The sequence below is a fragment of the Eulemur rufifrons genome, chromosome 29 (assembly GCF_041146395.1).
Source record: "Eulemur rufifrons isolate Redbay chromosome 29, OSU_ERuf_1, whole genome shotgun sequence".
NCBI classification, from domain to species: Eukaryota; Metazoa; Chordata; class Mammalia; order Primates; family Lemuridae; genus Eulemur; species Eulemur rufifrons.
Genome location: NC_091011.1, coordinates 74006471 through 74032641, shown reverse-complemented (window position 1 = coordinate 74032641; position 26171 = coordinate 74006471). Strand labels below are relative to the sequence as shown.

Sequence of the window (26171 nt, the reverse complement as noted above, 5' to 3'; positions counted from 1 at the left end):
CAATCATGATAATTGGAACATTTATTCCGAAATCACCTTGAAGAAGTTGTCCATCTTCCTGCCCTGCCCTCATCATCCTCCTTAAACTAGTTGCCAGTAGAGAATTTGGCATACATTCCATATGGTGCTTTTTTCCTGTGTGCATTAATAGTGCTTTATAAAAATCAACTTTTGAAATCTTGCTTACGTGTAAGAGCTTAAAAACAGTGTATAAGGAAATGTCCATTTAATAAAAAGCACTTTGAAAATCTGGTTAAGGATTACTTACTTGATGTTAACCAAGCATCTCAGTCTATGTGCCCATTTCGCACGTCCGAGAGTTCTGCCAGACTCTACCTAGCCAGAGCATGCCTAGCAAGAAGACACTGCATGTCCAAGAAATCAGCTTAGAGGCCTCACTAAAGGAAAAGTCAGCCTAGTGAGGTCCACGTGAGACCTGCCCAGGAATGTGAAAGAAGATCAGCAAGGTTAGTGTGTAAAAACAATGCCATGCACTTGGAAAGTTCTAGAAGTGAGTCTCGCATGCAGGACCATTTGATTTCTTGTGCTGAGCTACAGATGTCTGTTTTAACGGCAGTGCCTGCCAGAGCTGCAGTCGACAAGGCCAGCTGCTCTCAACTGCCAACTCTCAGTTGACGTGGCAAGCTCCTACCAATTTATGCTGAGAAAACAGCGTGGAATCGGGTCAGCAAAGGACATTACTTTAATATCCTCCATCTGTCAAATAGGCTTATTTGGAGAAAATTGAATATTCGGAGCAAGAATTGTTAAGGCTCTTCTCTGATAACATCTACACACGATTTAAAAAACCAAATTGTATTATTCAGTTAGTTATCCTCCACAGAGTGAGAGAGCAGGAATTGGTCTAGTAGATACAACTGTGTGACTTTTAGTGCTGCAGGTGGTATAAATAAACTAAAGGCTTCCCCCACTGGATCCAGAACTTACCTTCCTTCCTCCCAAGCACTGCTGCAGTTGAGGCTTAGTTAGGACACCGTATTGGCAGTTGTGGGGCTGCCAAGTTATTTCTCTCCAGTCACAGGTCCTGTTGTCTGAACAGCTAAGGCACGGCACAATCCACTGGCCTGGAATAGATGGCAAAACTTCCTTTGGTTCAGTTTCTACTGGTAAAATTATAGTTTGCAAGTAACTTTAGAACTCAGCTATGGCACACCATTGCAGAAACTACAGTAAGAAGACCATTCTTACTATAGAAATCCAATGGAGCAATGCATGGCCTCCTGCCAATCAAATAGAATAGCGACATGGAGTAATGTTCTGAAATAATACATTGCATGCTGAAATCAAGTATGAGCTCTACTCCATGAAACCATATACTTATTTTTAAAAACCTTAAGTGATCAGGTACTACTCAATCATTATTTATTTTCAAATAGTACCTTAGGTACTTCAATAGGACCAAAGTAGATTGGGAGCCCCCAAAATTAGCAGTTGGGCTCAAATATTTATTAGGCTAACACATGCTTATCAATCCAATAATAGGTATACTTGCTGCTCTCAAGAGATTTAAGGTACAAGTACTTCAGTATACTGATAATTTATTATTTTGAAGATGAGTTACTTTTCCTTAATTTGATTGATGACCTTTGGGTATGAATCTTTTCACCTCTTTCTAGTTCTGTCACCTCAATTTCTTCTTCAATTTAGATGAGGTATGTACTGTTCCACATGATTGGTGTGAGGGTGTAATGGAATAATGTATTTAAAGAACCTAGCACAGTCACAATATGGTGTTCACCTTTTGTTACTAACAGAGTTCAAGTAAAATGTCTGTCATAAGCTTTAGGAAATTTTTATAAAATAAATGAATATTTTCTGTACATTTAAGATATTGCCTATTTTATTGATAAAATAACACATTCAAAATGCTTCTGCTTTTAGTGTGAGTGGCTCCATTAACAATTCATTAGAAAAACATCAAGAAATAATTCTATGTTGTTTCCTTGTTCATCTTTTCAGAAATAGCATGTGATATATTCTCCTTAGTAGAGAATATAATGATGTCTCTGATAATCACTTTCTCTACCTTATATGTCTTGTTTATGTTACTAGTATAGGTTTTCCTTTCAAAATATTGAAAAGTTAAATATTTCCAGATACTTCTTGAGTTAGGAAGATAAAATCTTAAGAACTGTATCCACTCTGGTGCTGTTCTAGTGCTGCCAACAAAGATATCTGGTGTGATACCAATTTTAGTGGAAAGAATTTCTACTTTCAGGGGGTGAATATAGAGTATTTTACATTCATGACTTGAGGGATGTCAGAATTGTGTATGTGAGTGTGTGTGGAAATAATTATAAGAAATATGAAAGGGGCTATAATTTATGGTTGATACTGATTGACCCCTAAAAGGAGAAAAAAGTGTGCACATATTAAGAAAGAGAAACTGGGAGAGATAAAAGAAAATGGAAGGAAAAGGAGATGAGAAAATTATGAATTTCAGGAAAGGGAAAAAATGTTCAATGGAATCACGCTAGGGGGGCTACAATGTCAACTGGAGCAGAAATACAAAATCTTCAAAAGTCATGTGGACTTTTTGTTCCTCTTTCTATAAAATTTTTCCTTTGCTTTGATTTTTAAATGTAACGAGAATCCCAGAAAACTGCCTTATTCAATCTATATCCACTAAGTACTTTCACACAATTTCAGGAATGATGAATAACCTTCCATTTCTCCATATACATATCGCTCTCTGGAAGGATTTTAATTTAATACATTAAGTGCCTACCTTGAAGTGGACATTGAGGGATTAGGTGCTACTGGTGTTAAAATATCATAATAATTTTTAAAAAATAGCTAATATTTTCATAGCTCCTCCCAGATGCTGGGGATTTTCTAAGTTCTTTAATATATTAACTTATTTAAGCCTCATGAAAACCCTATTATCATCTCCTTAACCGGAGCTTAGAAAGGTTAAGTAACTTGTCCAAGATCCTCCAGCTAGGAGGTGGTAGAACCAGGATCTGAGTGGGGCAGTCAGTTCCAGAATCCATGTTCTTAACTATAATGCTAAACCTCAAAAAATTTCTAATCAAGTTAGGGGATTATAATTTTTACTTGTAAAATAATTATAGCACAATAATAGGTAATGCATAAATGAGAAAATTATCTGTGTGGTAGTGAAAGAACCTGGGCTTTGGAGACACACACCTGGTCTCTACCTTTAGTGAGCCCTGTGGACCTCAACATTGACTGTATGTTACAGTCACCTGGAAAACCTGGTAAATTCCCCAAGCCCAGGTTATACCCCAGACTGATTAAATCAGAATCACTGGGGATGGGACTCAGGCATTAGTAGTTTTGAATGCTTTTCAGGTGATTCTAATATGCAGCCAAGGTTGAGACCCACTGTTTAAATTGGCAAATGAATCTTTCATAATTAAATTTATTTCTCTACAAGAAAAATATGTGTAGCACCAGCTATAGTGCCTGATACCTAAGAGTTGATGTCTGTATTTTATGTATTTTCCTACTTCCACCCCAGGTAAGCTGTGGTAGTTCAGAATAAAAAGGGAGTCATGGAGGTCAGAGTTTTCTGGAAGGTTCCATGAAGCAGATAAAATGTAAACAAGTCTTTATGGATAGATAAGACTTAAAGATACAGAAGGGAAGGGATGGTACTTTAGGGACAGTGAAGCGATTAGCTTGGAAGGAATGAGACTGAAGAACTGACAGGCCTCTACTTACCCTGCATTACCGAAGAAAAAGAGCATCTTCCAGATGAAAGATGTTTCTAAAGTTTCCAGATACAGAGAATGGCAGTACTACTAAAAGAAACCACATAGAAAATTTGGGAGAGGCGCTGGTTTTTGAATGACAAAGAAAAGACTATCCTCAAAAGTGCTTATTTTTCCATCCATTCTCTTTTAATAATTCCTCTTTGTCATTCAGAATATAGCTTGGTTTCTAATTCTAATTCCGCCCTGGCATGCATAGTTTGTAATCAATAATCAACCTCCTTCACATCTTTGCTTGACTTCTTCTAATGCTTTTTGATTTAGACACAGCCTAAAAGTTTAACCTTTGCTGATAAATTCCTCAAGAAAACCTCCTTAGAAAAAAGGTAGAGTCTCTCCTTCATAGAGGTCCACATTGAGTGGGACCACCTTGGACGGAGTTAGAGGGGGCCTTTTGGTGCCTCCTTTCTACCCTCTTGTTTTAGAGAAGAGGCAAATTGAGGCTCAAAGAGTTAAAATAACAGAAGTGAGGTCATTCTGTACCAGAACTGAGGTCTCTGAGTCTCTGATTTGCTGATCGTTTTATCATGTCAGGATAGGTCAGCACAAAATCATCAGTTGAAAATGAAATACAGCCCAACAGCCTCTTTGGGAGCACTTATAGGAAAACCCACAAACTGGTCATATAATGAATTTATCTTTATTTTAAAAAGCTGAATTTACTCAGTGAGTTCATGTGTTGACAGAGACCGTGTTTAAACAAAGATTGTTAATTTTCTTTCTAATAGCACCATGGTGTGTTGAGGGCATAAATGTGTTTCTGCTAATGAGATTATATTTGATAATCTTTTGAAAGGCCAAGTTTTCATCAGATCCCTGAAAATCTAAAAGCATATGCATCCCACCCCCACTCCAGATACTTTCTACCCCTCAACCTTGCTGACAGCTAATTTTGCACAAACGGAGACAGACCCTTTTTGACCACTTGCTGCTAAGGATGAAGAAACAAGTGGAATGCACAGACATTCAAATATGGGTGCAATTAGTTTGTGGGCATAAAATCTCATCCACATAAAAAGAAGACCTGATTGGGTCTCTGAAAACTTGGCTCCAATAGTTCATACTACTCTATATTTATGCAGTCATAACTCTTTGCATTTTAGAATTGGTTAACAATGCCTTTTATTTATTGTAAGTTAGTAACTGCTTGAAATAGGCATCTGTATAACATCTGCAGGACTGGGATTCTTGACATTTTAAATAATACAGCTCTTAAGTAAAATTGCCCAAAAAAGGGGCCATAAATTCTATGTTATATATATGAACACTGAATGAATCAAAGCTGTGATTCCTGATATAAAGCATGACGTGTTTTAGGGAATAACATTCTGAGGAATTAAAATGTCTTTTAGCAGAAGTTATTTGATTTATAATTATAGCTCTATATTTAATGAAAATTAGATTTCATCTATTTAAGTGAATCAGATTGGGTGATACAATGGACACAAAAAAGTTCAACTCTGACTTAGAATCGAAGTGATATATAAAATCATGTAAATGTTAGTGTTGAGTCCTAGCTCTATGATGTTATAATAAGTGTTTTTCTAAATAAGAAAAAATACATCTATGTTTTCAGTATTAGAAGTGTTAAAGTATAAGTTGTCATATTTCCTTGATAAAAGTAATAAATCTTTTAATTATTTACATGTCACAAAATGTGATCTGAACTATTTTCCTTAATGTTAATTCTCATTCAACGATCACTGTATAAATTTCTTCTTTCTCCAAATTAGAATAATTACTTTTTCTTTCTTAAGCAAAAAGATTTAATTCTTGGTTGTGTCTTACAGTTAAATTATTTCCTAAAGGATAGAAATAGATTTAAGAATTAAAAAAATACAGTCATTCAAGAGTATGTTAGCTACTGTTACTGAAAAAGATATTTTGACATCATTACATCAACAAGGTTAAAAAAATCCACTTTTGCCAAATAACTGTAATATGCTGTTAAAATAAGATTTTGGAACCTGTATGTGTTTGGCCTTATACACTAAACCCAGAGCTCCTAAATAAACTTCCTTCCAATGTTGTCTACCATGACAACTTCTTTCAAGAGGAGGGAATCCTGCTATTAGGGAAGGAAACCATCTCTGGCAGCAAATGAATTCTTGCAAACTGTTGTCCTGACCTCATTCAGTAACTTTGAGTCTTTGGGGCCTTAGTAGATCAAGGGTGGAGCAGTTGATTGTGGTGATTGTGTCCTGGCCATTCTGTGAAAGGGAGGAGCCTTGGATCTTGACTTTAGTTCAGCAGCCATTTTAAAATCACATATTAGACACTGGAAAGTGAATAAGGGACAATCTCTGCTCTGGAGAAACACACAGTCTAGGGAAACCATCATCATTATTACATGTACACTGTAATGTATGCACAGATACTCCTATATTTATATATTATGTCGGTTATAAAACATAAAAATACAATTAGTAGGTAAAAAAATAAATTCACATATATTTTAATCTTTTCTGGCTTCACCCCGTGGATTTCCCTGTGCCACGCCCTCCCCAGCCTGGGGTACATCATTTCACTTTTGACACCACTGATCAGAGTAAGAGAGAAAAACATGTAAATAAATATAATGCAGTAGTGCTATTGTAGAGATATGCCCAGGATGCTCTGGGAACACAGAGAAGCTAAACTGGAAATCTGGTGGTGCAGAAAAGCTTCCTGCAGAGAAAGATACAGCATCAGAAGTTAGGCAAAGACAGGAAGAGGACTTGTAGGCATAGGGTACAGTGTGGACAAAAAGCTGGAGTTCTAGAGCAGCATTATCACCACAGAGTGAGGCAGAGAGGCTGGAAGGGGGTGGGAAAGGCAGAAAGGGGCCAGATTATAGAGGCTACGGAGCAGGGGCTTGATTTGTGAGTCAATTTTGGGGGCTTCTCTAAAGGGGCCTAGCTACTCAAGTAGCAGAAGGCTGCTGTTTTTTGGCAGCCTCTCTGGCAAGGTCCAGGCACAGAGATAGCTTTGTAACAGAGCCTGACCTAAGTTAGCACACATTTAATGGACAGATCAAGCTGCTGCTTCTTGAGGAATCCCACTAATGTATCTTGGACTTTTTCTTGAAGAACTTTTAACTTGGTGTGGCAGGGGGAATAGAATTGTTTTATGATTGTTGTAAATTGTCATCTGATAAAAAAATTTAACTGGACACATTGGTGTCTCCTTGTATGTAAAAGTATGTATCTCATTTAGCAGAGGATCACAAATCACGCCACCTGACACGCCATAATGGGTAAATCCCTCCCTATGCACTGACTGTAATTTATTATTTGGAACACATGTTCAAGAATGGGGACGTGCCCACGTTTGCTAACCATGCGTGCCAAATTGCAATTTGTCCTGCCCATTTGGGAAACTCATTTTCCATTCAAGCTGTGGTGTGAAGTTCATGGCAAGGGTAGAAAAGCTCATGAGTGTTTTCTCAGACTTTGTAGATGAAGGGAAACCTGGGCTCAGGAGAACAGAATGATAACCAGGAAGCTTGGAGAAGACGCTCCTTGCTTCTCTAATTGCTTTGAAGGCCTTTTTAGTCCCAGCTTTGGCTGGACTGCACTATCTCCACTGAAAGAAGATTGCTGGGGAAGGAGAGAAACAGGGAGTGAGGAGAGAGGCACTAAAGAAGTGTCTCATTCCAGGTCTGCTCAAGGCTTAGGCAGAACTTAACACTGTAACATAAATTTGATGTCACAATTTCCCTGCCTCTATTAATGGTCAATATATGTGAGACATTAGTGATCTTTCCCAAAGACATTTTAAAATAAAAAGAAATTATTAAAACTGAACTTGCATCCTTTGAAGTTCTTTGGTTCACAAGGGATATTTATTTTCTATCTACTGTGTACAAATTATGGTGCCAGGTGAGTTAACATAATGAGAACAAGTCAGACTCCCTGCCCTCATGAAGCTGACATCCTGGGAAGACTAACATTAAACAGTTAATTACACACTTAATTATTTCAACAATTGTGATAACAATTGGAAGAAAAGTAGAGTTTTATGAAACATGCAGTAAGGAAGCAAATCAGAGGTTCATGGAAGGCTCTCTGGTGAGGGTGACATTTGAGCTGAGATCTGTAGGTGAATACTGATTAACTAGGAAAAGAAGGGAGGGTGAAAAGAGAAGAATTAAATTAATCAAAGTATTTCAAATATTGAAATAATGCATTTACATTAATTATATGTGTTGTAGTTCATAGTAATGAAAAAAGTAATGCCCTTGATTTTTTGTACCAGGGTAGTTTAAATATGCACATATTTCTCTATACTAAAGAGGTTTTCTTTTTAGAGATGTGACACCCAATGTGATAGTCACCTTTTATGTCCCCAGATGGACACCTCTTTAGCTCAGACTGTGAAATGGCTTCAATGTAGTCAGGAGAAATAGGCTGTAATCCACAGGTTTCCTCCGGGTGAATCAGCAAACCACAATCCTGCATTAAAATGATAGATATTAGTTGTCATTAACCTCACCCATAGTAATAACATTTACAAAATAAGATTTTTTCCATGCCAAATAGCCTTTATGGATAAAAGGAGCAACTATTGTTTACCCTTTTTGGGCTACTGACTTATCAGTAGTTATTTGTGCTAAAAGTAGTAATAGCTACTTTCATTAGTAGGGTGAATTAGGGGGTTAATATAAATTCCAAAGACAATTCCATATCTATTTTGACATTGATATTCATGTCATCACTCTGCTAATTTTTAAAAATTTGGGTGCAAGTTTTACCTTAAAATATACCTGTGTCAACTTATAAAAAATAAAACATACTATTAATATAATAGAAGATAACATATCAAGTGGAAAAGACAGTTAATGGGAGAAGGAAAATAGGAAATATTTGGGGAGAATTTAATTAAACAGATGAATTTCATTTCAACAAACATTTATTAAGAACTCCCGATATGCCAGAAATGAAATAAGATGCATGTATTTTATTCAAAACAACATTCACATATTTATAACAGTAGGCGACATCTCACTGCCCTCAGTATCATTTCAGAGGCATGTTCTGTACTAAGCAATGCTTTCTGTAGTCTGGCAGGTGCAGTAGAGAACAGTGTGTTGGCTCTGAAACTTCCCACCACTGCTGCACCTGCAGTGTGGACCACCTTCATTTTCTCTTAACTTATTCTGCAAAGCTATTGGTACCTGTCCCTGTCCCTGTGTCCCTTTATCCTACCTCACCTGGTTCTATTGCCACCCTCCTCACTGGGCTCTCTTGGTCTATCACAATTTAGAGCACGAAGAAATGCTACCATCTGTGTCTGGATTGCTATCTCGCTAATTTTGTATGGAGAATATCTTTTGGTGTTTCAGGTCTCAGCCAGGCCTTTCTGAAACTCTAGCACAATTATATATCCCTACTTTTGTCCATGTCAGCATTCAGTGTGTTTCCTTCACACTCTTCACCATTTGGTAATTATTTGTTTGCTTGTTATTTGTCCCTGCCTTTTCTGCTGGACGGATGCTGCATCCGAGCAAATAATCATTTCACTCACACATACACCCAGTGCCTGCCATAAGTAGACGATACATATTTGTTAACTGCATAAAAGGTTAGACTTGTTTCCCTCGCTGTATCAAAAATTCTCAACAATGGAGAGAAATGATTGACTTGACCTCTTCTTTGCTCTGTAAGTTTGCCTCTAATCAACAATTTCTAGTCACTTTCCCTCATACTCTCAAATATCCTAAGTACTAACTCAGATTCCCAGATCTCATACAAAAATATCTAGGATGTTAAATTTAGGTACTTCAGACTGAGGTGTTGTGTTCCATTTATTACTAAAAAAAGATATCTTTCAGCATATATATATATATACACATATATATATACACACACACACATACATACATATATCTCCACACAAATAATTTTTAAACATTTTTAAAAGTCTGGATTTAGAGATACTTTTGCCTGAAAGTTCTTGTTTGTTTGGGGTTTCTGTGGTGTGTGTGTGTGTATGACCATGTCTGTCTACTTATCCAGGGGCCATTAGAGACAGAGTCCAGACCACAGCAGCAAAGGCTTCAGCAGTGTCTTCTGTTGAAGCTCTGCATGTAATTGGCACATATCAATCAATCAGAAAATTGTGTTGCTACTAGTTTGCTAATGGCTTTTCCTGTGGAGAATCGGAGCAAACTCAATCACTGATGAGTCAGTAGTGGCTATTTGAGGTAGATAAGTCATGAGCTACTTCTCTGAGAAGACACTTGAACAGAAGGGTGTGAAAAATTGAAGGATGAAAAGATGAGAATTCCGAGAGGAAGGAAGAGCACGTCAAAGTCCATCAGGGAAAAGGATTTATCCAACTTCTTCAGTAAAAAAAAAGAAAAGGAAAGCCAGTTTTAAAAAACGGATAATGCTGACAATCTATACTATATTTTAATAATCAAATCTCTAGTCTCTCTTGTAGCTAAAGGTGTTCACAGGACACAGTTCTAGCCAAAGAAATGTAAGTGAGTACCAGTTATGAATTTCTGGAAGTTTTACTTCTCTGATGCCCCTTTTTCTTTATCACTCTGTTTCTTCTTTCTGCTTGGAATACAAATGCGAGCGGGAAGGATGAGCAGCCATCTTGTGACCATGAGGTAACTGTGAGTAGAAAAATAGAGCCTAGGACATAGAAGATGCTATGGAGCTGTAGTGCCAACTTTGGGCTGCCTCCCTCTGCGCTTTTTGATATGGAAGCAAAACAAACTTCTCCTTGATCAAGCTACTATAGAAATGCTAGATGCAGCCAAACTTCTCTCTTCCTGTAAGAGTCTACGAAACCTACTCTTTTCAGGCCACAAGAATCTTTTCGAGTATTCTTTTAGATCTTAAAAGTGATTAATCCCACTAATAAAAATTTTTTAAACAATTTTAAAAGGAAAAAAACTCATTAGCATCTCTCATTTTTTTCCTTCACTTAGGATGATTAGTCACTTGGTCAGGTTCAGGCATATTAAAAAAAATGAACAACAGCTCTTTTGGTCGTCAGTGTCATCTCTTGGAGCCACAGAGTCTGTATACACAGAAAAGGTAGTATTTAGTGGATTTGCTTAAAACGGCATTAGCCTCCAAAATCTCCACACTTAAAGTGCATGTTTTGCTGGAGACTTCACAAGCGAGCCCCAAATTACTGAGTAGATTGTCATGGCTCTCAGCAGAGTGCAATAAGATAATTAACAGTGATTTTCTGGTTCAAACTTGTGCAAAGTCAATATGTTTAGTACATAATTTTTAAAATTTACTTAACTTTTCATGGAGTTCTCTAGTGACTAACTTTGAAAGCATTCTGATGCTCCTGGTTTTGCCTCTTGTCTGACCACTGGTTCTTGTTACCAGTTCCTCTGGACACCTATTTCATTCTTTACAGAAATGTTTGGCTGAAAAGGAGTAAGTGGTATTTCTCCTTTTTAATGTGATACTGCTATGTTTTTTAGAGCAAATTTGGACTATTTGAGTTGGTAGGTATCTCTAAAATTTACCTACTTTTATTGACCCCATGGAATCATTCCTTTAAGATAAAAGAATTCTCCCCTTCTCTGGTTAAATAATTTAAAATGCCCACTTATTTTTAAAAATATGCATTCACTCCCTGCAGCGCCCAGCTCCTTCCAGAGGGACCCATTTCATCCTTTTCCCTCAGGATGCAGCCGTTTCCAATAAGTCAGTAATGATGTCTCAAAACATGCCAATCTTGGCATGGCCACCTCCCTCCAGAAAGGCAGAGAGTCCCGTTCCAGAACAGAGCTGTTCCTCTCCCCACAGGAGATGAGGGAAGTTCACTGTTGCCACATACCTGGGGGATATCTTTGGGATCTCATGATGTATTTTCCCCAGTGGAACTACTGGAACACTGAGCAAAGGCATCTGGTGGCACTCTGGAGCCTCTGACACTTTTCCAGGCTCAGACCACGTGAAACCTGAATACTCAGCTGATTCCACCACACCTCATATTCTTGGCCCTTGATGCATGGACCAAAACGCAAGGCCTGCTGTGTATCCCTCCTCTCCTCTAATCTGATTTCACCGGTCCTCTGCCACTGTCATCCATGGCAAGCAAATCCTTCTACAACCCTCAAAGGCTTCCCAGAAGCCCAGCAGGAGAGGGATGTGGGGGGTGGGGGGGTAAACTTGCCCTGCAGCCCTGTGGGAAAGGACAACTTGCCCTCCTGCCAGGCAGCCCTCTCTAGAGAGGCTGCCTGCACAGTCAGCAAGTTTACTTTCTCTTATCTCCCACCTGCCCCTTTCAAACCATCATCCGTGGTATTACATTTTATTGTGGCTCATCTTACCTGCTCCTCCCTGGTGGCTGTCTTCTACCAACATTTTATTTATGTTTCCACGTTTACCAATGTGACACCTTGGTCATTATCATTTTCTCTATTCCACAATCTGCCATCAAATATCCATATGACTCCATTTCATTTCATTCAACAGTATCTCTGGACAAACTTTGGAACTTTTCGATCAAGCCAGAGCTTCTCTACTTCTAATGGTAAGACATTTTCTCCAAATAAAACATACTTTTTTTTCTAACCTTATCCTTACCTGTTCTTCAGTCATGCCGGACTTCCATTCCCATGATTTCTAACCTTCTTTCAATTTGTCTGTACTGTTCATTTCTATCTCTAAACAATTCATTTCTTATTTTTTTATTTTACCAAAGGTGCACAGCAATTCTCCAGTCTTGAAATAATCCAATTTATCTCCAACCAAGGCTTGGTGACACTGGCAAAACTCACACAAATGTAAAGATAAATGCCAAAAAATTTCCTGCTGGTTTCTCAGTACTGCCTGGTGATCTTTTTTCTGTTATCCTAGTTAGAACTCTTCCCCATTCTCCAAAAAGGCTACTTCAGATTTTTGTCATTCTCCTTAGCTCTCCCACTTCAACACCTCCATTGGTCTCACTGGGTGACCTTGTCTCCTAATTTATAAACAAAAAGTGAGCCTATTAGACAGTAATTTGCTCAATTTCTTTCCACCTGCCAATAAACTAACTGTGCCAAGATATCTTTTCTTCCTTTTCTTATGTCGTAGTAAACTTTCTTCCATCTGTGAAAGTTTACTTTCTTCACTTGTATTTTTCATCTCCTTTTTTCTTCTTCTGAAGATGCTCACCTCCTTGGTTTTGTTAATACTTATTATCAAACATCAACTCCTTTGAAGATTCTTTCTCTGCTACCCTACCCTTAAGGTCTGTCCATCTCTAAAGTTGTACCCTTGACTCTCTTCCTTTGCATTCTGGGAGATAGTTACCTTCATGATATAACCACTCCTTGCAGGATGGTGACTCTCAAACTATATCCCCTGCATAAGCCACTCCTGGGGGTTCCAGACACATATCCACCTGCTTCCTGGACATCTCCCTTGGATGTCTCATGGGTACCTCCATTTCAATATAACTATGACAAATTCCATCGGTTCAGTCAAAACCTATTCTGACCTCACTTTTCCATGCATTCTTTTCCTAAAGAGAACAGTAATAACATGCCTCCCCTGTTTATCTTATAGCCAAGACTGGCCCCTGACACAATTCTCGCCAGTAAAATGTAAGTAAGTAGAAACTTGCTGGGAATTTCAGGGAAAGCCGGTGCTTTTCTGGCATAGAGGCTGTTCCTTTCTCTTCTCTCTCTTTCCTTCTTCCCTGCTTTCTGTAATAGAAAATTGATAGCTGGAACACACCTATCTTGTGTTCTGAGGGAAAAGTCAAGAGAATTGTGGAGACTTTAGCGTTGACATCCTCGATCTGCTGCAACCATCTACTTCTGGACTTCTTGTTGTATAAGAAGAAAATACCTTTTGTTTAAAATACTATTACTCAGGTTTGCTGTTACTCACAATACGGCTAAAATTGAACTTAAAAATCATCATTCCCAAATGTGTTCTGTCCCCCATAATCTAAATACCGGTGAGCTCGGAGGAGTAAGTTGCCAAGACGATCACCTCAGTTATCCAAGTTTCCCTTCTCGTTTCCCCTAGCATTCCACCAAGCCCCAGTCTTTATGCTGACTTTCTTCTCTTGATTTCATTTTTCTCTCTTGACTTCAATGATACTATTTTGATCTGTGTCTTTGTGTTCTTTTACCATGGGAATTGCCTTGACCTCTTAAGGGGTCTTCTCTGCCACCAGTTCTGCTGCCCACTCATGTTTCTAAAATGCAAATCTTATTACCTCCCTTTGCTCCTTGAAATAATTCAAGAGGCTGCACTGAATTCAGAATAAAGGCTGGCCGCTGCCTCGCTCTGTGGCTCTTCCCCATCTAGTCCTATTAACCTTCACCCCACATTCTACTCAACTTGAGTAACTTCTAGTTTGTCCAGTGCTATAATACTTTCTCTGATGTCTTTGTAGCTTTAACCAAAAGCGTTTCATTCTCAAGGTCTGCCTTTGAGGCACTCACATTTCCTTTTTTAGGACATGCACTAAAAGATGACCAAAATTTTTTTAGAATTAAGCAAAAACTAAACGGCACTGAAAGATGAATTTAGTATAACACACACTAACATTGTATCAGGAAATCTTTCTTCTATCATTGTAAAATGTTTCATTAGCTCTTGACATAAAAAAAATTTTCAGTTTTTATTATAATCATGGTCAGCTGAGAAGTTTTATGGATGCCATATATGACATGATATTTTATGGTAAGGCTTATAAAGGGAAAATCATGAAATCTTCAGATTTTGAGATTTCTAGTGGTTTTTCATGACAAGGACTTCAGTTTCATTTTGTTTCTCCTTTGAAAATCAGCCTATAAGACTCATAATTTTGATTTTGAAACTTTGCTCTCCTTTTGGCAAGAAGATTGATTTCTTAAACATATGCTGAGAAGCAAAATCCACAACCTGAGTTGTTTGTGACTCACATTGAAGATGCTTACTTTGGAAAAATACATCATAAATAGAGCACAATTTTAGGAGATATTTAAATAAGACCATTTATATATTTATGATATGAGCTTCTGTCTCTTACATAAATTATTCATTTCTAAAAATACCATATTCAAGAATGGGGGAGGAGACATTAAAAACATCTGAATTAATTTATCATATATGAATTGAGTGCCTATTGTGCTACAAGTTTATTGCAAAAATATTTTGCAAATCTCAGCATGAATATTAGTTGCCAGTTGGGGTTCTAACCTGCCTTCCAACCTAACGGAAAGCTAGTACAGATTTGTCAAGTTTCTAAAGGGTAAAATAGGAGCATAATGACAATCATAATGATAATTGAAATGACTATACTTTTTCAGCATTTACTATATGCCAGGCATCATGTTAAGTAATTTACACACATCATCTCATTTTTCTCACAAGTCTTCCCTTCATTTTAATAATAAGAAAACAGAAATGCTAAATTACTGAGAGGCAGAATTTAAATGTAGGTCTGTCTCACTTCAGACCTCTGCTACCTCATCTTAATACATTGCTGACTTTCCTAAGGGGAGAGTAAATCATTGCTTTTATAGCCTGATATCAAGCCTTATGGGAAAAGTCTAATACTTTATCTCCTATACTCCACCTCCAGCCCAATTCCAGCAGAAAGCTGGTTTCTTAAAGTCAACTTGCATTGCTTTATGCCTTTTCAGATAGAGCCATACCAAGGCTGAGTTTGGTATAGTAAATCTATCCACGACATAAGCCCAGATCAGAAAGTTTGTAATCATCTTTCTGTTTCTAGCATTTAGCACAACCCTGGGCATGTGATAAGCATTCAACATGTGGTTCCCAATCAAAGATACCATCAGTACATGGTATCAATGGAAGGAAAAGAAAGAAATGGATATTGTGGTGAGGCCCAGTTCCAGGGAAGAAGCTGTTGGAACAGAGAAGGAAGGCTGGAAATATAAGGGTAGACATGACCTATCTAGTCCACCCTGGATTCCTTACAGCCTGGATATTTGGGGTACTGGAATTGCCTCAGACATAATTCTGGCTCTAATGTTTTCGAGATCTGCAAAATAAGTGTTGTGTAAATAATTCCCATATGATCTATTTAGCTCTAGAATTTTGTATTTGTGGTTTTTCTTTCTTGCTTTTTTTTTTTTTTTTTTTGAGAAATTCCCAAATGGATTCTTTGTACAGATTTGCATCTTGTTCTGAAGGAATGAATTATTTTCTGACTTTATGTTGTCTCTAAATTTAGCAACTCTTTCCTTGCATTGTAGTAAGTCAGCCATAAAATACTGAGTAGCTATGGTGTGATTCACAGTATTAGACATCCAGTGAACATTTATAGAGTAATTAACTGAAGTATATATTAGCAATAAATAATTACAGCAAAATCTATTTGAAAACATCTTTTAAATACCATACTAATCCTAAAACTGAATGTGTTTCAAGAAGAAAAGAGAGCAAAGCATATAAGTCCATGTTAAGAGACATTTATATTCTTTACGGAGGAAATTTAAAAATATCTGTCAAAATAATTGCATATACCTTTAAACCAGCAATTATACTGCTAAGATTTCATCCTACAGATATACTTTATAAAGTAATCAAAGATACATGTACAAGGAAATTGACTGGAGCACTTCATATGATAACAGAAAGCTTGACACAACTCCAGTGTCCATTAATAGGGAACTAGATAAATAGCTTATTGTATATCCATATAATGGCATATTTTGAAATTCTTAGAAAAGACAAATGCAGAGTGAAGATATTGAGGGATATGTAAGATATATTATTAAAAGCAAACAGAACATGATATATACCATGATCTTATTTAAGTAAAATAAAGTGTTAGATGTTATATGTGCTTGACTGTGCATATATAAGTTCTGGAATGATACACAGGAAATTCCAAACTATGGTTATCTTAGAAGATTAAGGATAGCAGGCCCGAGATGAAAAGGCAAAAATGGACTTTTACTCTTCACTTTATGTGTTTTCGTATTTTATCATTAGTATGAATTATTTTTATATTTTTAAAACTATAAAAAAATATGTAAGATGGTAAAGTAAAAGAATAGAAAATCAGAAAAGAACTGATACCTCCTTTAAAGGTTTATTAGTCTCCTAGAGCTACTGTAACAAAGTCCCATAAATTGTATGGCTTAGAACAACAGAAATTTATTGTCTCACAATTCTGTGAGTCCAGAAGTCTGAAATCAAAGTGTCACAGGTTTGATTCGTCTGAGGGCTGTGAAGGACCAGCAGCCTGGAGAGTCATTTAAATACTGTCTTGTGTTCACAGAGTTTACAGTCCATCAGAGGACACATAATTAAGAGGTAGCCGAGTAAATATTCCAAGTAGAGGAATGAGCAGCTGAAACATTGTGGAGCTGAGTGAAAACATGGCCATTCACGTTCAGAGTGGATGGTGTTCAGAGATCAAGATAGGAAGTGGGTAGAAATCGGTCGCATTGATTTGGAATCAATCACAGTGATTGATTTGGAATCGGTCGCAGTGATTTTCATGCTTGGATCATTGTAATGATGCAAAGTTCAGGAATGTGGCAACAAATTAAGCTTCTTCAATTTTGTTCTGTTTAAAAATTCTTATCAGGTAAGTCTCTAAGTTCTCTCCCTTTTTATAAAACTTATAGGGCCAGGCGCGGTGGCTCACGCCTGTAATCCTAGCACTCTGGGAGGCCGAGGTGGGCGGATCGTTTGAGCTCAGGAGTTCGAGACCAGCCTGAGCAAGAGCGAGACCCCACCTCTACTAAAAATAGAAAGAAATTATATGGACAGCTAAAAATATATATAGAAAAAATTAGCCGGGCATGGTGGTGCATGCCTGTAGTCCCAGCTACTCGGGAGGCTGAGACAGGAGGATCGCTTGAGCTCAGGAGTTTGAGGTTGCTGTGAGCTAGGCTGACGCCACGGCACTCACTCTAGCCTGGGCAACAGAGTGAGACTCTGTCTCAAAAAAAAAAAAAAAAAAAAAAGTTTTACTAAGTAGCTGGATTTTTAAAGTACAGTACAAAATTAAACATCTTTACTGAGGAAGAGGAAACATTTTGACTTTTATTTATAATTTTTTCCAATAAAATATTTGTAATGAACAAGGTTTACCTATATAATTGCCTTACTTTGAATTTTAAAGAAAATGTGTAGCTAGTCATTCCATTTTGGGCAGAAAAGATCTCTAAAAACACTGCTTTAAGAATTGATAAGGTTCAGTGCTTGATGTTATTCTGTTTTAATAAGAAATTACAAATAAGTTTTCAATTTTACTTGTTTTAGAAAACAATGAAATTTGAGGGTGGATAGCAGGATAGTGTATACGGTTTCACTTGCTGTTTATGTTTGGAACTCACAGTCTTACTTATAACACATTAGAATCTATATAGTAATGAGCCATCATCTACTGTGACACAACTGTGTGTGTTTCTTCCCTAAACAAATATCAGCTGAAAAGTGGCCATACATTATACTATGAAAGAATTTTAAGTCAGTCCACAATGAACTCAGGAAGAAGGGAAATTGAAACAAATTATAAGCAAATGAATTAGTTCTACTTAATTAAATTTATTAATATGACATCAATTTTGGAAATACTTCTTTACATTTCTCATGCATTCCAAATCTCTGAACTAATATGTTTTCTTTTTTTCAACCTAGATGGCCTTCAAATTAGCTAGGAATGGGCCAGCAGCGTTCTGCTTATTGAAGTCCATTCTGAAAGGCATCCTATATTCTCAATTTATAATAGAGATACATAGGAGTCTCTGGGCTTTGTAGAATTTGGACTGGAAAATCGAGTGAGATGCGGCCTGTGAGATGACTAACGCTGCCCACTTTCAGTGAGCTGGAAACCCCCACGAAAGAAGCCTTTGTTGTGGTCTCTCAGCACTTTTGGTTTTGGTTCCAGATGGAGTCCAGAAGGGTAGATGTGAATGCAAATGAAAAGAAAGAATGAATTTATATGTTGAGATATGTGAAAATGTTCAGTTCTTTCTGATTTGTGAACAAAGAAGTGTGGAGTTGGAACTGAATGTACTACTTTGGGTTCTCTCCGTCTCTGAAGAATCTGGATCAGTTTGGGAAATGACAAAATAATAACAGCAACACAACAACAAGAAAAGTTTATTTCACATTCCAAAGGAGCAGACCTATTATATGCAGGCTGAAGCAGAAATAGTAGTGATTGGAAATAGGCAGTGGGCTACGGAGATATTTTAAATGACAACTTTTAATTGATGTGAACTTACCAACAACAGTGATGCCAAACATAACAACAAATATTTGCCATGTATTAAGTAGTAAGCAGGTTTGCCCAGGAAATATTGATACTGAAAATAATTGCTATCATAGATATTTCAGCGTGAACAGTCCCACTTATAAATAGTCCACTAATAAAGCATATGAAGTCGTGATCCTTAAAGATGTAGCTTTGGTGGGAAATTTTCTGTCCTAGCAGCACTACTAATAGAGCTGAATACTTAATAAAACACACAGTTACACTATTAATAGTTTTGGGAACTGTGTGGACATTTGCTGTCTACAGTCATCTTAGTAAATACTACACAAATGCACCTATATCTACACACATGCACACACACACGCACACACACACACATGCACACATACAGTGATCTTTATAATTGTGGGATTTGAAAACTTAAAGGGAACTTAAACGTTTACAAACAAGTTTTGCTTTGCCTCAGATCACAGTGGTGCATTGTTTTTTTTCTTCACCTGCTTTCAGGTGTTGGGAGGTCCTGGCACACCTAATGAAGACTGAGGGCAGCATAATAAGAAGAATATTTGGAAATAATTGGGTTAACTCTGAAAGACACCAGCCAGTTGTATTGTCCCATCAAGTCTGTCACAAATGTATATTAACTGTCGGCATATCAAGCCTTCCAAAACATTTCATGAACCTACAAAACTTAAAGCATCATGGACTAACTAGTGGACTGAAGCATATGCCAGAGTTCATTTAGGACTTAATATGATTAAATGGTCAGGAGATACCTTTGAGAAATGCTAATGGAAGATATTGGAAAATGTTAAAAAAATAGTATCTTCCATAGGCATATCTTAGCTTAGACAAAAGCAGAACTTTTGTTCTAATATAGTTAGCATATTTATACGGAACTGCCTAAAAGCAAAAAGAACAGAAGCTCACTAAATTTTTTAGGGAATTATATTTCCATTGAAACCACAAGCCTGGCTTGCAAAAGTTTCTGACTGCTTGACCATAAAACAGACCTGGGTCCTAACCTTGCCCTGATAGGACATAGGATGCAAAAACTGTGCAACCTCCAAATAGGGCACATGCTCAAACCAATCATTTCCAAATAATAAATAAGGAAGAACCTTGAAAAAAAAAAAAAAAAGACAGTGTTCAAAGGAGCTCCTCCCAAAAGTGTAACAATTGGGCTAACCAAAGAACTTACTCCATGTTAGTTTACAAAGGAGTCTTTGTAAATCCTGCCACTGAATTTGATAACTGCTGTGGATAACTGACCATTGTATTTTTGCCAAGTTTTCTTTGAGGTTATTCTCCATGTTGAGTATGGAATGGATTTGGCACATAACTTGTCTTTTTGTCTATAGGTCACTGGATCATGAAGAACTTCCAGAACATCCCCTAGAAACCTTGGACTTTGAAGTGGATGGTCTCCTTTGGGAAGGGTGAGGATTCTGTACAGACCTGAAGGGTCTTCCTCGTTAGGTGCATGGCCAAAGCCAGAGGGGTTTTTCCCCAATATTCTTTGTCCATTCCTTTCTTTTAATAATAGAACTCCCAGAGGTTTAGCTGGACACATGGCCACTCAATTAGAGTACATTTCTCTACCTCCCTTGCACATAGGTCTGGCTCTGTGACCAAGTACTGGACAATAGAATATGAGCAGAAGTGAAACTTCTGGTCACATCCTTAAAAGGGAAGTTGCATGTTCTTCGCTTCCTGATGGCTGGGAGATGGCAAGAAGCCATGCAGACACCTTGGGCAATAGACAGAAGCCACACATAAAAGATGGCAGAGTTGCCTACCCATCCCTATGCCACTTACCCCTCTACTGTTATGTGAGAGAAATACATTTCTATCTCATTAATATTTAAATCATTGTGATTTAGAACTCTCTGTCATATCAGCTTATCCTATAACCTAACTATTTAGCAAGTTGTAGTGGGTAAGAGTTTGGACTCTGAATCTAGATGGCCTAAGTCTGGGCCAAGGCTATGCCACTTATTAGCTGTGTGGTCTTGGTCAAGTAACTTAGCCTCTCTTAGCCTCAATTTCCTCATTTGTAAAATTGGAATAATAAAACTACCTTACAGAGTTGCTGTGAGGATTAAATAAGATACTATATCTAAAGTCCTTAGAACAATGCCTGACCCCCAGAAATCTCCATATGTTATTATTATGTTGTTGTTATTACTATTACCATTATTGTCATTATTAGTATTTTTGAATCCAACTTTCCACTTAATGCTTATGTTGTTAATAGCTTATAATTAAAAAAATATGTAAGATGTCTCCTTTTTAAAAACTCATTGGTGCTTATGAGTAAATTAAAATAATTTTGAATTTCACAATAATTCTTGAATTTTAATTATGTGTTAAATTTCCTTAAAAGGATTGGTGTCAGGTAGATTTCTCCCGTACTAACACTTTTTGTGAAGGGATTGAGACTTACTTCAAACTCTGTCATATCAAATAAATAATAACATGAAGACAAATTAAATCTCAATACATTTATTAAAAATTCTGCTCTAGCCTCTTGCTAGATCATCAACTAAAGTTTATCTTTGCTAAAAATATATAATTAAAAATCACAGCTACAGTGTGATCTGCATATCTGAGATGATATTCCAAGATAAAGTGTGTGGTTACCCTGGTCTTAGGGTCTAATTTTCTTTACATATAAATATGTTGGTTTTAAAACATTTATGAAAATAAAATTATATTGCTCATAGACTTTGATTTTATTTTTCAAGTTGCAATAATAAATACTTGCTAAACTGTTAATAATTTCTCATCTAATTCACCCACGTCTAATGACTGAGCATAGGGCCTGCCTGACTTATAGGTGTTAATTACATGTTTATTGCATCAATGGATAGACAGAAGTCTGGAGTGCAACTGATATATGGAACAGGGCCAAGAGGGTGGAGCTGGGACACTAACCTTTAGAATCTGCTCTCACTAGCTGAGCTCACCTGTCATAATCATAAATATATGGCATCTGAATGAACATGGTTGAAAATTAGACATAGAGGGGTAGGAAAAAGAGCCTGGCAGTCTAAATGTATACCCCACAGCCCAAGAGTAAAGGCTTGCGTTCCACATTTAATGCAAGTTAAATACATGCAACCAAGTCATATATGGAATATGTTATACTGCAAAAGAATTATCTCCTTACATGTCTTAAAGTTATAAATTCCCTCATTTATAGAAGCTTTAATGTTAATTGTTCAGTACAAAATAATTTTTCAAAGATTACTCACTGATCAGCATGCTGTACATTCACACTTAAGCTCAAAGCATGCTAAAAGTAGCTAATTTTCATCCAGAAAGAAATGCTAATGCTTTCAAAACTGAACATCCAAACTACTATGACATTGTGAAGTCAACAGTTAATATTTATTTTAAAACATATTCAAACAATGCAAAAATTAGACACCTATGAAACATACTTGTGTCTATGACAGGATAGTCTGTTCTCTGTATAGTCTTACATTTTCATACATGTTAATCAGATTTTTAAAAATGCTCTGGAAGCCATCTACAGGCCATTTCCCTAAGATATTTCTTAATGGCACATGGAAAAATGTAACTTTAGAGAAACTAGCATACACTACCCTCGCAAGAGAAATACAACATCCCTTCTATGACATTTCTGCTATAAATGTGTCACTTTATTTAATTGTAATAAAACGTTATATATTTCCAAACTGAGAGGCATTTCACAAAATAACTGACCTTTATTCTTCAAAATGTCAAGGTTATAAAAGACAAGGAAAAACTATGGAATCTTCAGAGATTAAAAAAAAACTAAGAGACATAATAACCAAAAGGGATCCTGGATTGGATCCTGGACCTGAAAAAGAATATTGTTGAAAAAACTATTGAAATCCAAATAAGATGTTTGGTTAAGTAAATATATTGTCCAATATTAATTTCTTAGTATTGATAAATGGACCACAGTCATGATGTTAACATTAGGAGAAGCTGAGTAAAGGGTATTTGGAAACTTTCTGTAACTCAAAAATTAATTTTAAAAGTTAAAGGATTAGATTAGCATAATTTGCTAGTCATGTTTTAGAGCTTTCTTGAAGGTAAAAATGCATTAACAATAGAAAAATGTTCTAACCTGTAAGAACACAGTTCTGTTAAAGTTTTATACAGTAGGGTAATGACTCTGTGTAGTCACATCCTATCGGCATTCATGGGTATCCCAGGGCACACATTGTTTTTTGTTTTTTTTGAGACAGAGTCTCACTCTGTTGCCTGGGCTAGAGTGCCTTGGCATCAGCCTAGCTCACAGCAACCTCAAACTCCTGGGCTCAAGCGATCCTCCTGCCTCAGCCTCCCGAGGAGCTGGGACTACAGGAGTGCACCATCATACCAGGCTAATTTTCCTATTTTTAATAGAGATGGGGTCTTGCTCTTGCTCAGGCTTGCTTTGAACTCCTGACCTCAAGCGATCCTCCCACCTTGGCCTCCCAGAGTGCTAGGATTATAGGCATGAGCCACCGTGCCCAGCCACTAGGGCACAAATTGTAATCTACAAGCATTTTCCCCTAAAAAATTTATGAATTGTAAGAGGACAGTCCACAGGCTAAACAAGAGCTAAGGTAAATGTACCATCTTTATGGATTAACTTTTCAGGAGACACCAATCTCCTGGTGAGTTGGCAAGAAGAAAGGGAAATGCCATTTACAGAGAACCTGGGTTATGCCAGGCCCCAGGGTAGGCACTCCAGATACACTACTGCATTGAATCTTTGCAACTGTTTCAGGTGGATATTGTTATCCTCATTCAACAGAGGAGGAAACCAAAGTTCGGAGAGTTTGGGGGAAGCTCCTTATGAAGTCACACAGCTTACTAAAGTAGAACAATTAATTAGAGTTTGAGCCATGGGTTTATCTGACTTCAAACCCATGCTTCATAGACTGAAAAACAAAACAAAATAAAAACAAAACACACTGTACTAAGAAACAAAGGTTGTGTTTGTGAAACATTTACAGACCAATTTAAATCTTCCTCAGGGAAGACTCTTTTTTCATGGCTACAGATGGCATCCCTAAACATAACCAGCTGCACTCTAAAATGTTTACAGTTGGTCAAAAGTGGGTCTAGGCAAGACTGTAAATAATTCAGGCCAAATCCATCCCCTCTCCTGGAAGAAAAGCCTTTAAAGAATCTTTCTAGCTCATGGTGGATCACTCATAATAATGTCTACTTTTGAATAATAGCACATTAGGAAATTACTTATTAAAGATTTAAAATTAATTTCCATGTAGGCAATGAAAAAATATTTACATATTATCACCTATCATCAAGGGAAATATTTGTTTTAAAATAATTTTCAAAATCATCAATACTCATTTGTCATGTGTTTTCAGTTCTCCAAAGAAGTTTATAGTTTATGACATTTATTCATTTGGGTTTTTTTTAATTGATTTCTTTAACAGACATTTGTTTAACATCTACATGAGCTGGCCACATCCTCTGCCCTCAAGGAGTTCTAGCAGAGAAAATAGATAAGTAAACACACAATTGCTGCAGAAAGTACTAAATACTGAAATGAAGATTGTTCCGGACACGTTGGCACAAAGGAACATGATCAACTCGAGATGCCTCAGTTTGAACTTGAAGTATATTGGAGTCAGGCAGATAGATGGGAGGTTGACGGGCTTTCTAAGCAGAAGACACAATGGAGGCAGAGGCAAGAAGGGAGGGGGACAAAGCAGTTGACACTCTCCTGTAAACAGCTGATTCTCTCCTATACCCAGACCTGTGGGCATCCTTTACATCTGAGACTAACTGAACCCTGATCTGTAAGTTTTCTTCCTGGCTCTGACTATTAGCTTATGATTCAGCCCTTAGCCATAAAATACACAAGACAATCTGGAACAGATTGGAAATGGATTTTGTCTAGTTGTGTTTGGGGACTGTGTAAAGCATATGGTGTCAGTTACAAAACTCTGAAGCAGTTTATTCAGAACCCAACGCAGCCATATCAGTTCAGGCTTTGATATTGTCAGTTATCTTCAAGCATGCCCAGTGAGGCGTTGGCATTTTCCCGTGGAAAATACGCTATCGTCCTTGGCATGCAATGCAAAATTAGAGGTTGCCCGTTTTAAAGGAGGAACTTAAGACTCCATGGCCCCAGTTATAAAAGAAGATGTCCTGCAGAAATTTCAAGATACAACATTGTCATTTTAGGTTGTCTTACATTCTCCATGCGTTTTAAATTAGTTTATTATTTCCTGAACTTGAACCCTGTTGCTGTGATTTGATCATTACTTTAAAGCAGTTGTCACATCTCACTGTGTGGGATGAAATGGCTCTTTCATTCAAGGCCAAGTCTGGCGAGTCCGTCCTTACAGATCACATATCTCTAAGTCTGTGCCGTTTTAGCCTCAAAAGGCTGATGCTATGAGCCCACCTCAGGCTGCCTCTCTCCACGCAGCTGAAGTCACTGGGCCCCACCTCCTCTCACGTGCTCAGCAGACCTGCCTTCTGTCATTGATTCTTAATAATTTGCAACCACGTGGCATTTCGAGCTGATCTCCAGAATACGCCACTTCTCTGCATTGGTCTACAGCTGTTCTGGGATCCTGCTGTCACCAGTCAGATATGCTCGCCTGGCCTAGCAGAACTAAGCTAACACTGCTTTAAAGTTAGAGGCCTGGCTTTGCTCTAGAACTTTGCAGTTGTTTCACTGCCCACATCAGATACTTTGTGGTTCTTCAGTGCTTTATCTTTAAAAGGCCAGCTGTGTCTTGAGGCTCCACTGTATTGGCTAACTTCGACAGGTCAAGCCCCAAGTGGACATGGCATCACACTCTACTAATTAACTCCCACTGAGCGCCTTTACCTTACCCCGGGACTTCCTTTTAATTGGAGATGTGTATATGATTGAATGGTTTAACAGCTAAGGCTGATAATTTGGAAAAAGATACTATCTAGGAGGATAAATTTTTCACTGGGTTGGTCATTATTTTTTACCTTTCCCTATGGTATTTCATAAAGTTTCAAAAGCCTATTTTAATTGTACTCTAAAAAACTTATTGAAATAAAAACCATATAATAAGTCCTAGAAAGGCCATATGTTTTCCAAAGCGTGTTCCATGAAATACAGTTTTTTGGAAGTTCGTAAGTAGGTGTTAAGTCAAAAAAGAATGGTGTAGATCAACTAAACTAACTTTTGGAAAAAAATTATAAATGGATTTTGCCTAATTTCACTGTCCGTAGTAAAGCGTTCCAAAAACAATTGTTTATGGTTTC

At 37.3% G+C, this 26171-nt stretch overlaps 1 protein-coding gene across 3 annotated transcripts in view; it reads right to left on the bottom strand.

Moving 5' to 3' along the window:
- CPED1 (cadherin like and PC-esterase domain containing 1) overlaps positions 1 to 26171 on the bottom strand; it is a 263041-nt gene that overhangs the window by 37223 nt on the left and 199647 nt on the right. For 2 of the 3 annotated variants that reach the window (XM_069462606.1, XM_069462603.1), the window contains 2 exons: positions 8074 to 8191; positions 949 to 1085 (listed from right to left, as the gene is read on the bottom strand). In XM_069462606.1, coding sequence (XP_069318707.1) covers positions 949 to 1085; positions 8074 to 8191 — 255 coding nt within the window. Of the gene's footprint in view, positions 1 to 387; positions 437 to 948; positions 1086 to 8073; positions 8192 to 26171 lie in introns of those variants that run through there. The other variant, XM_069462605.1, reaches the window with a different exon arrangement.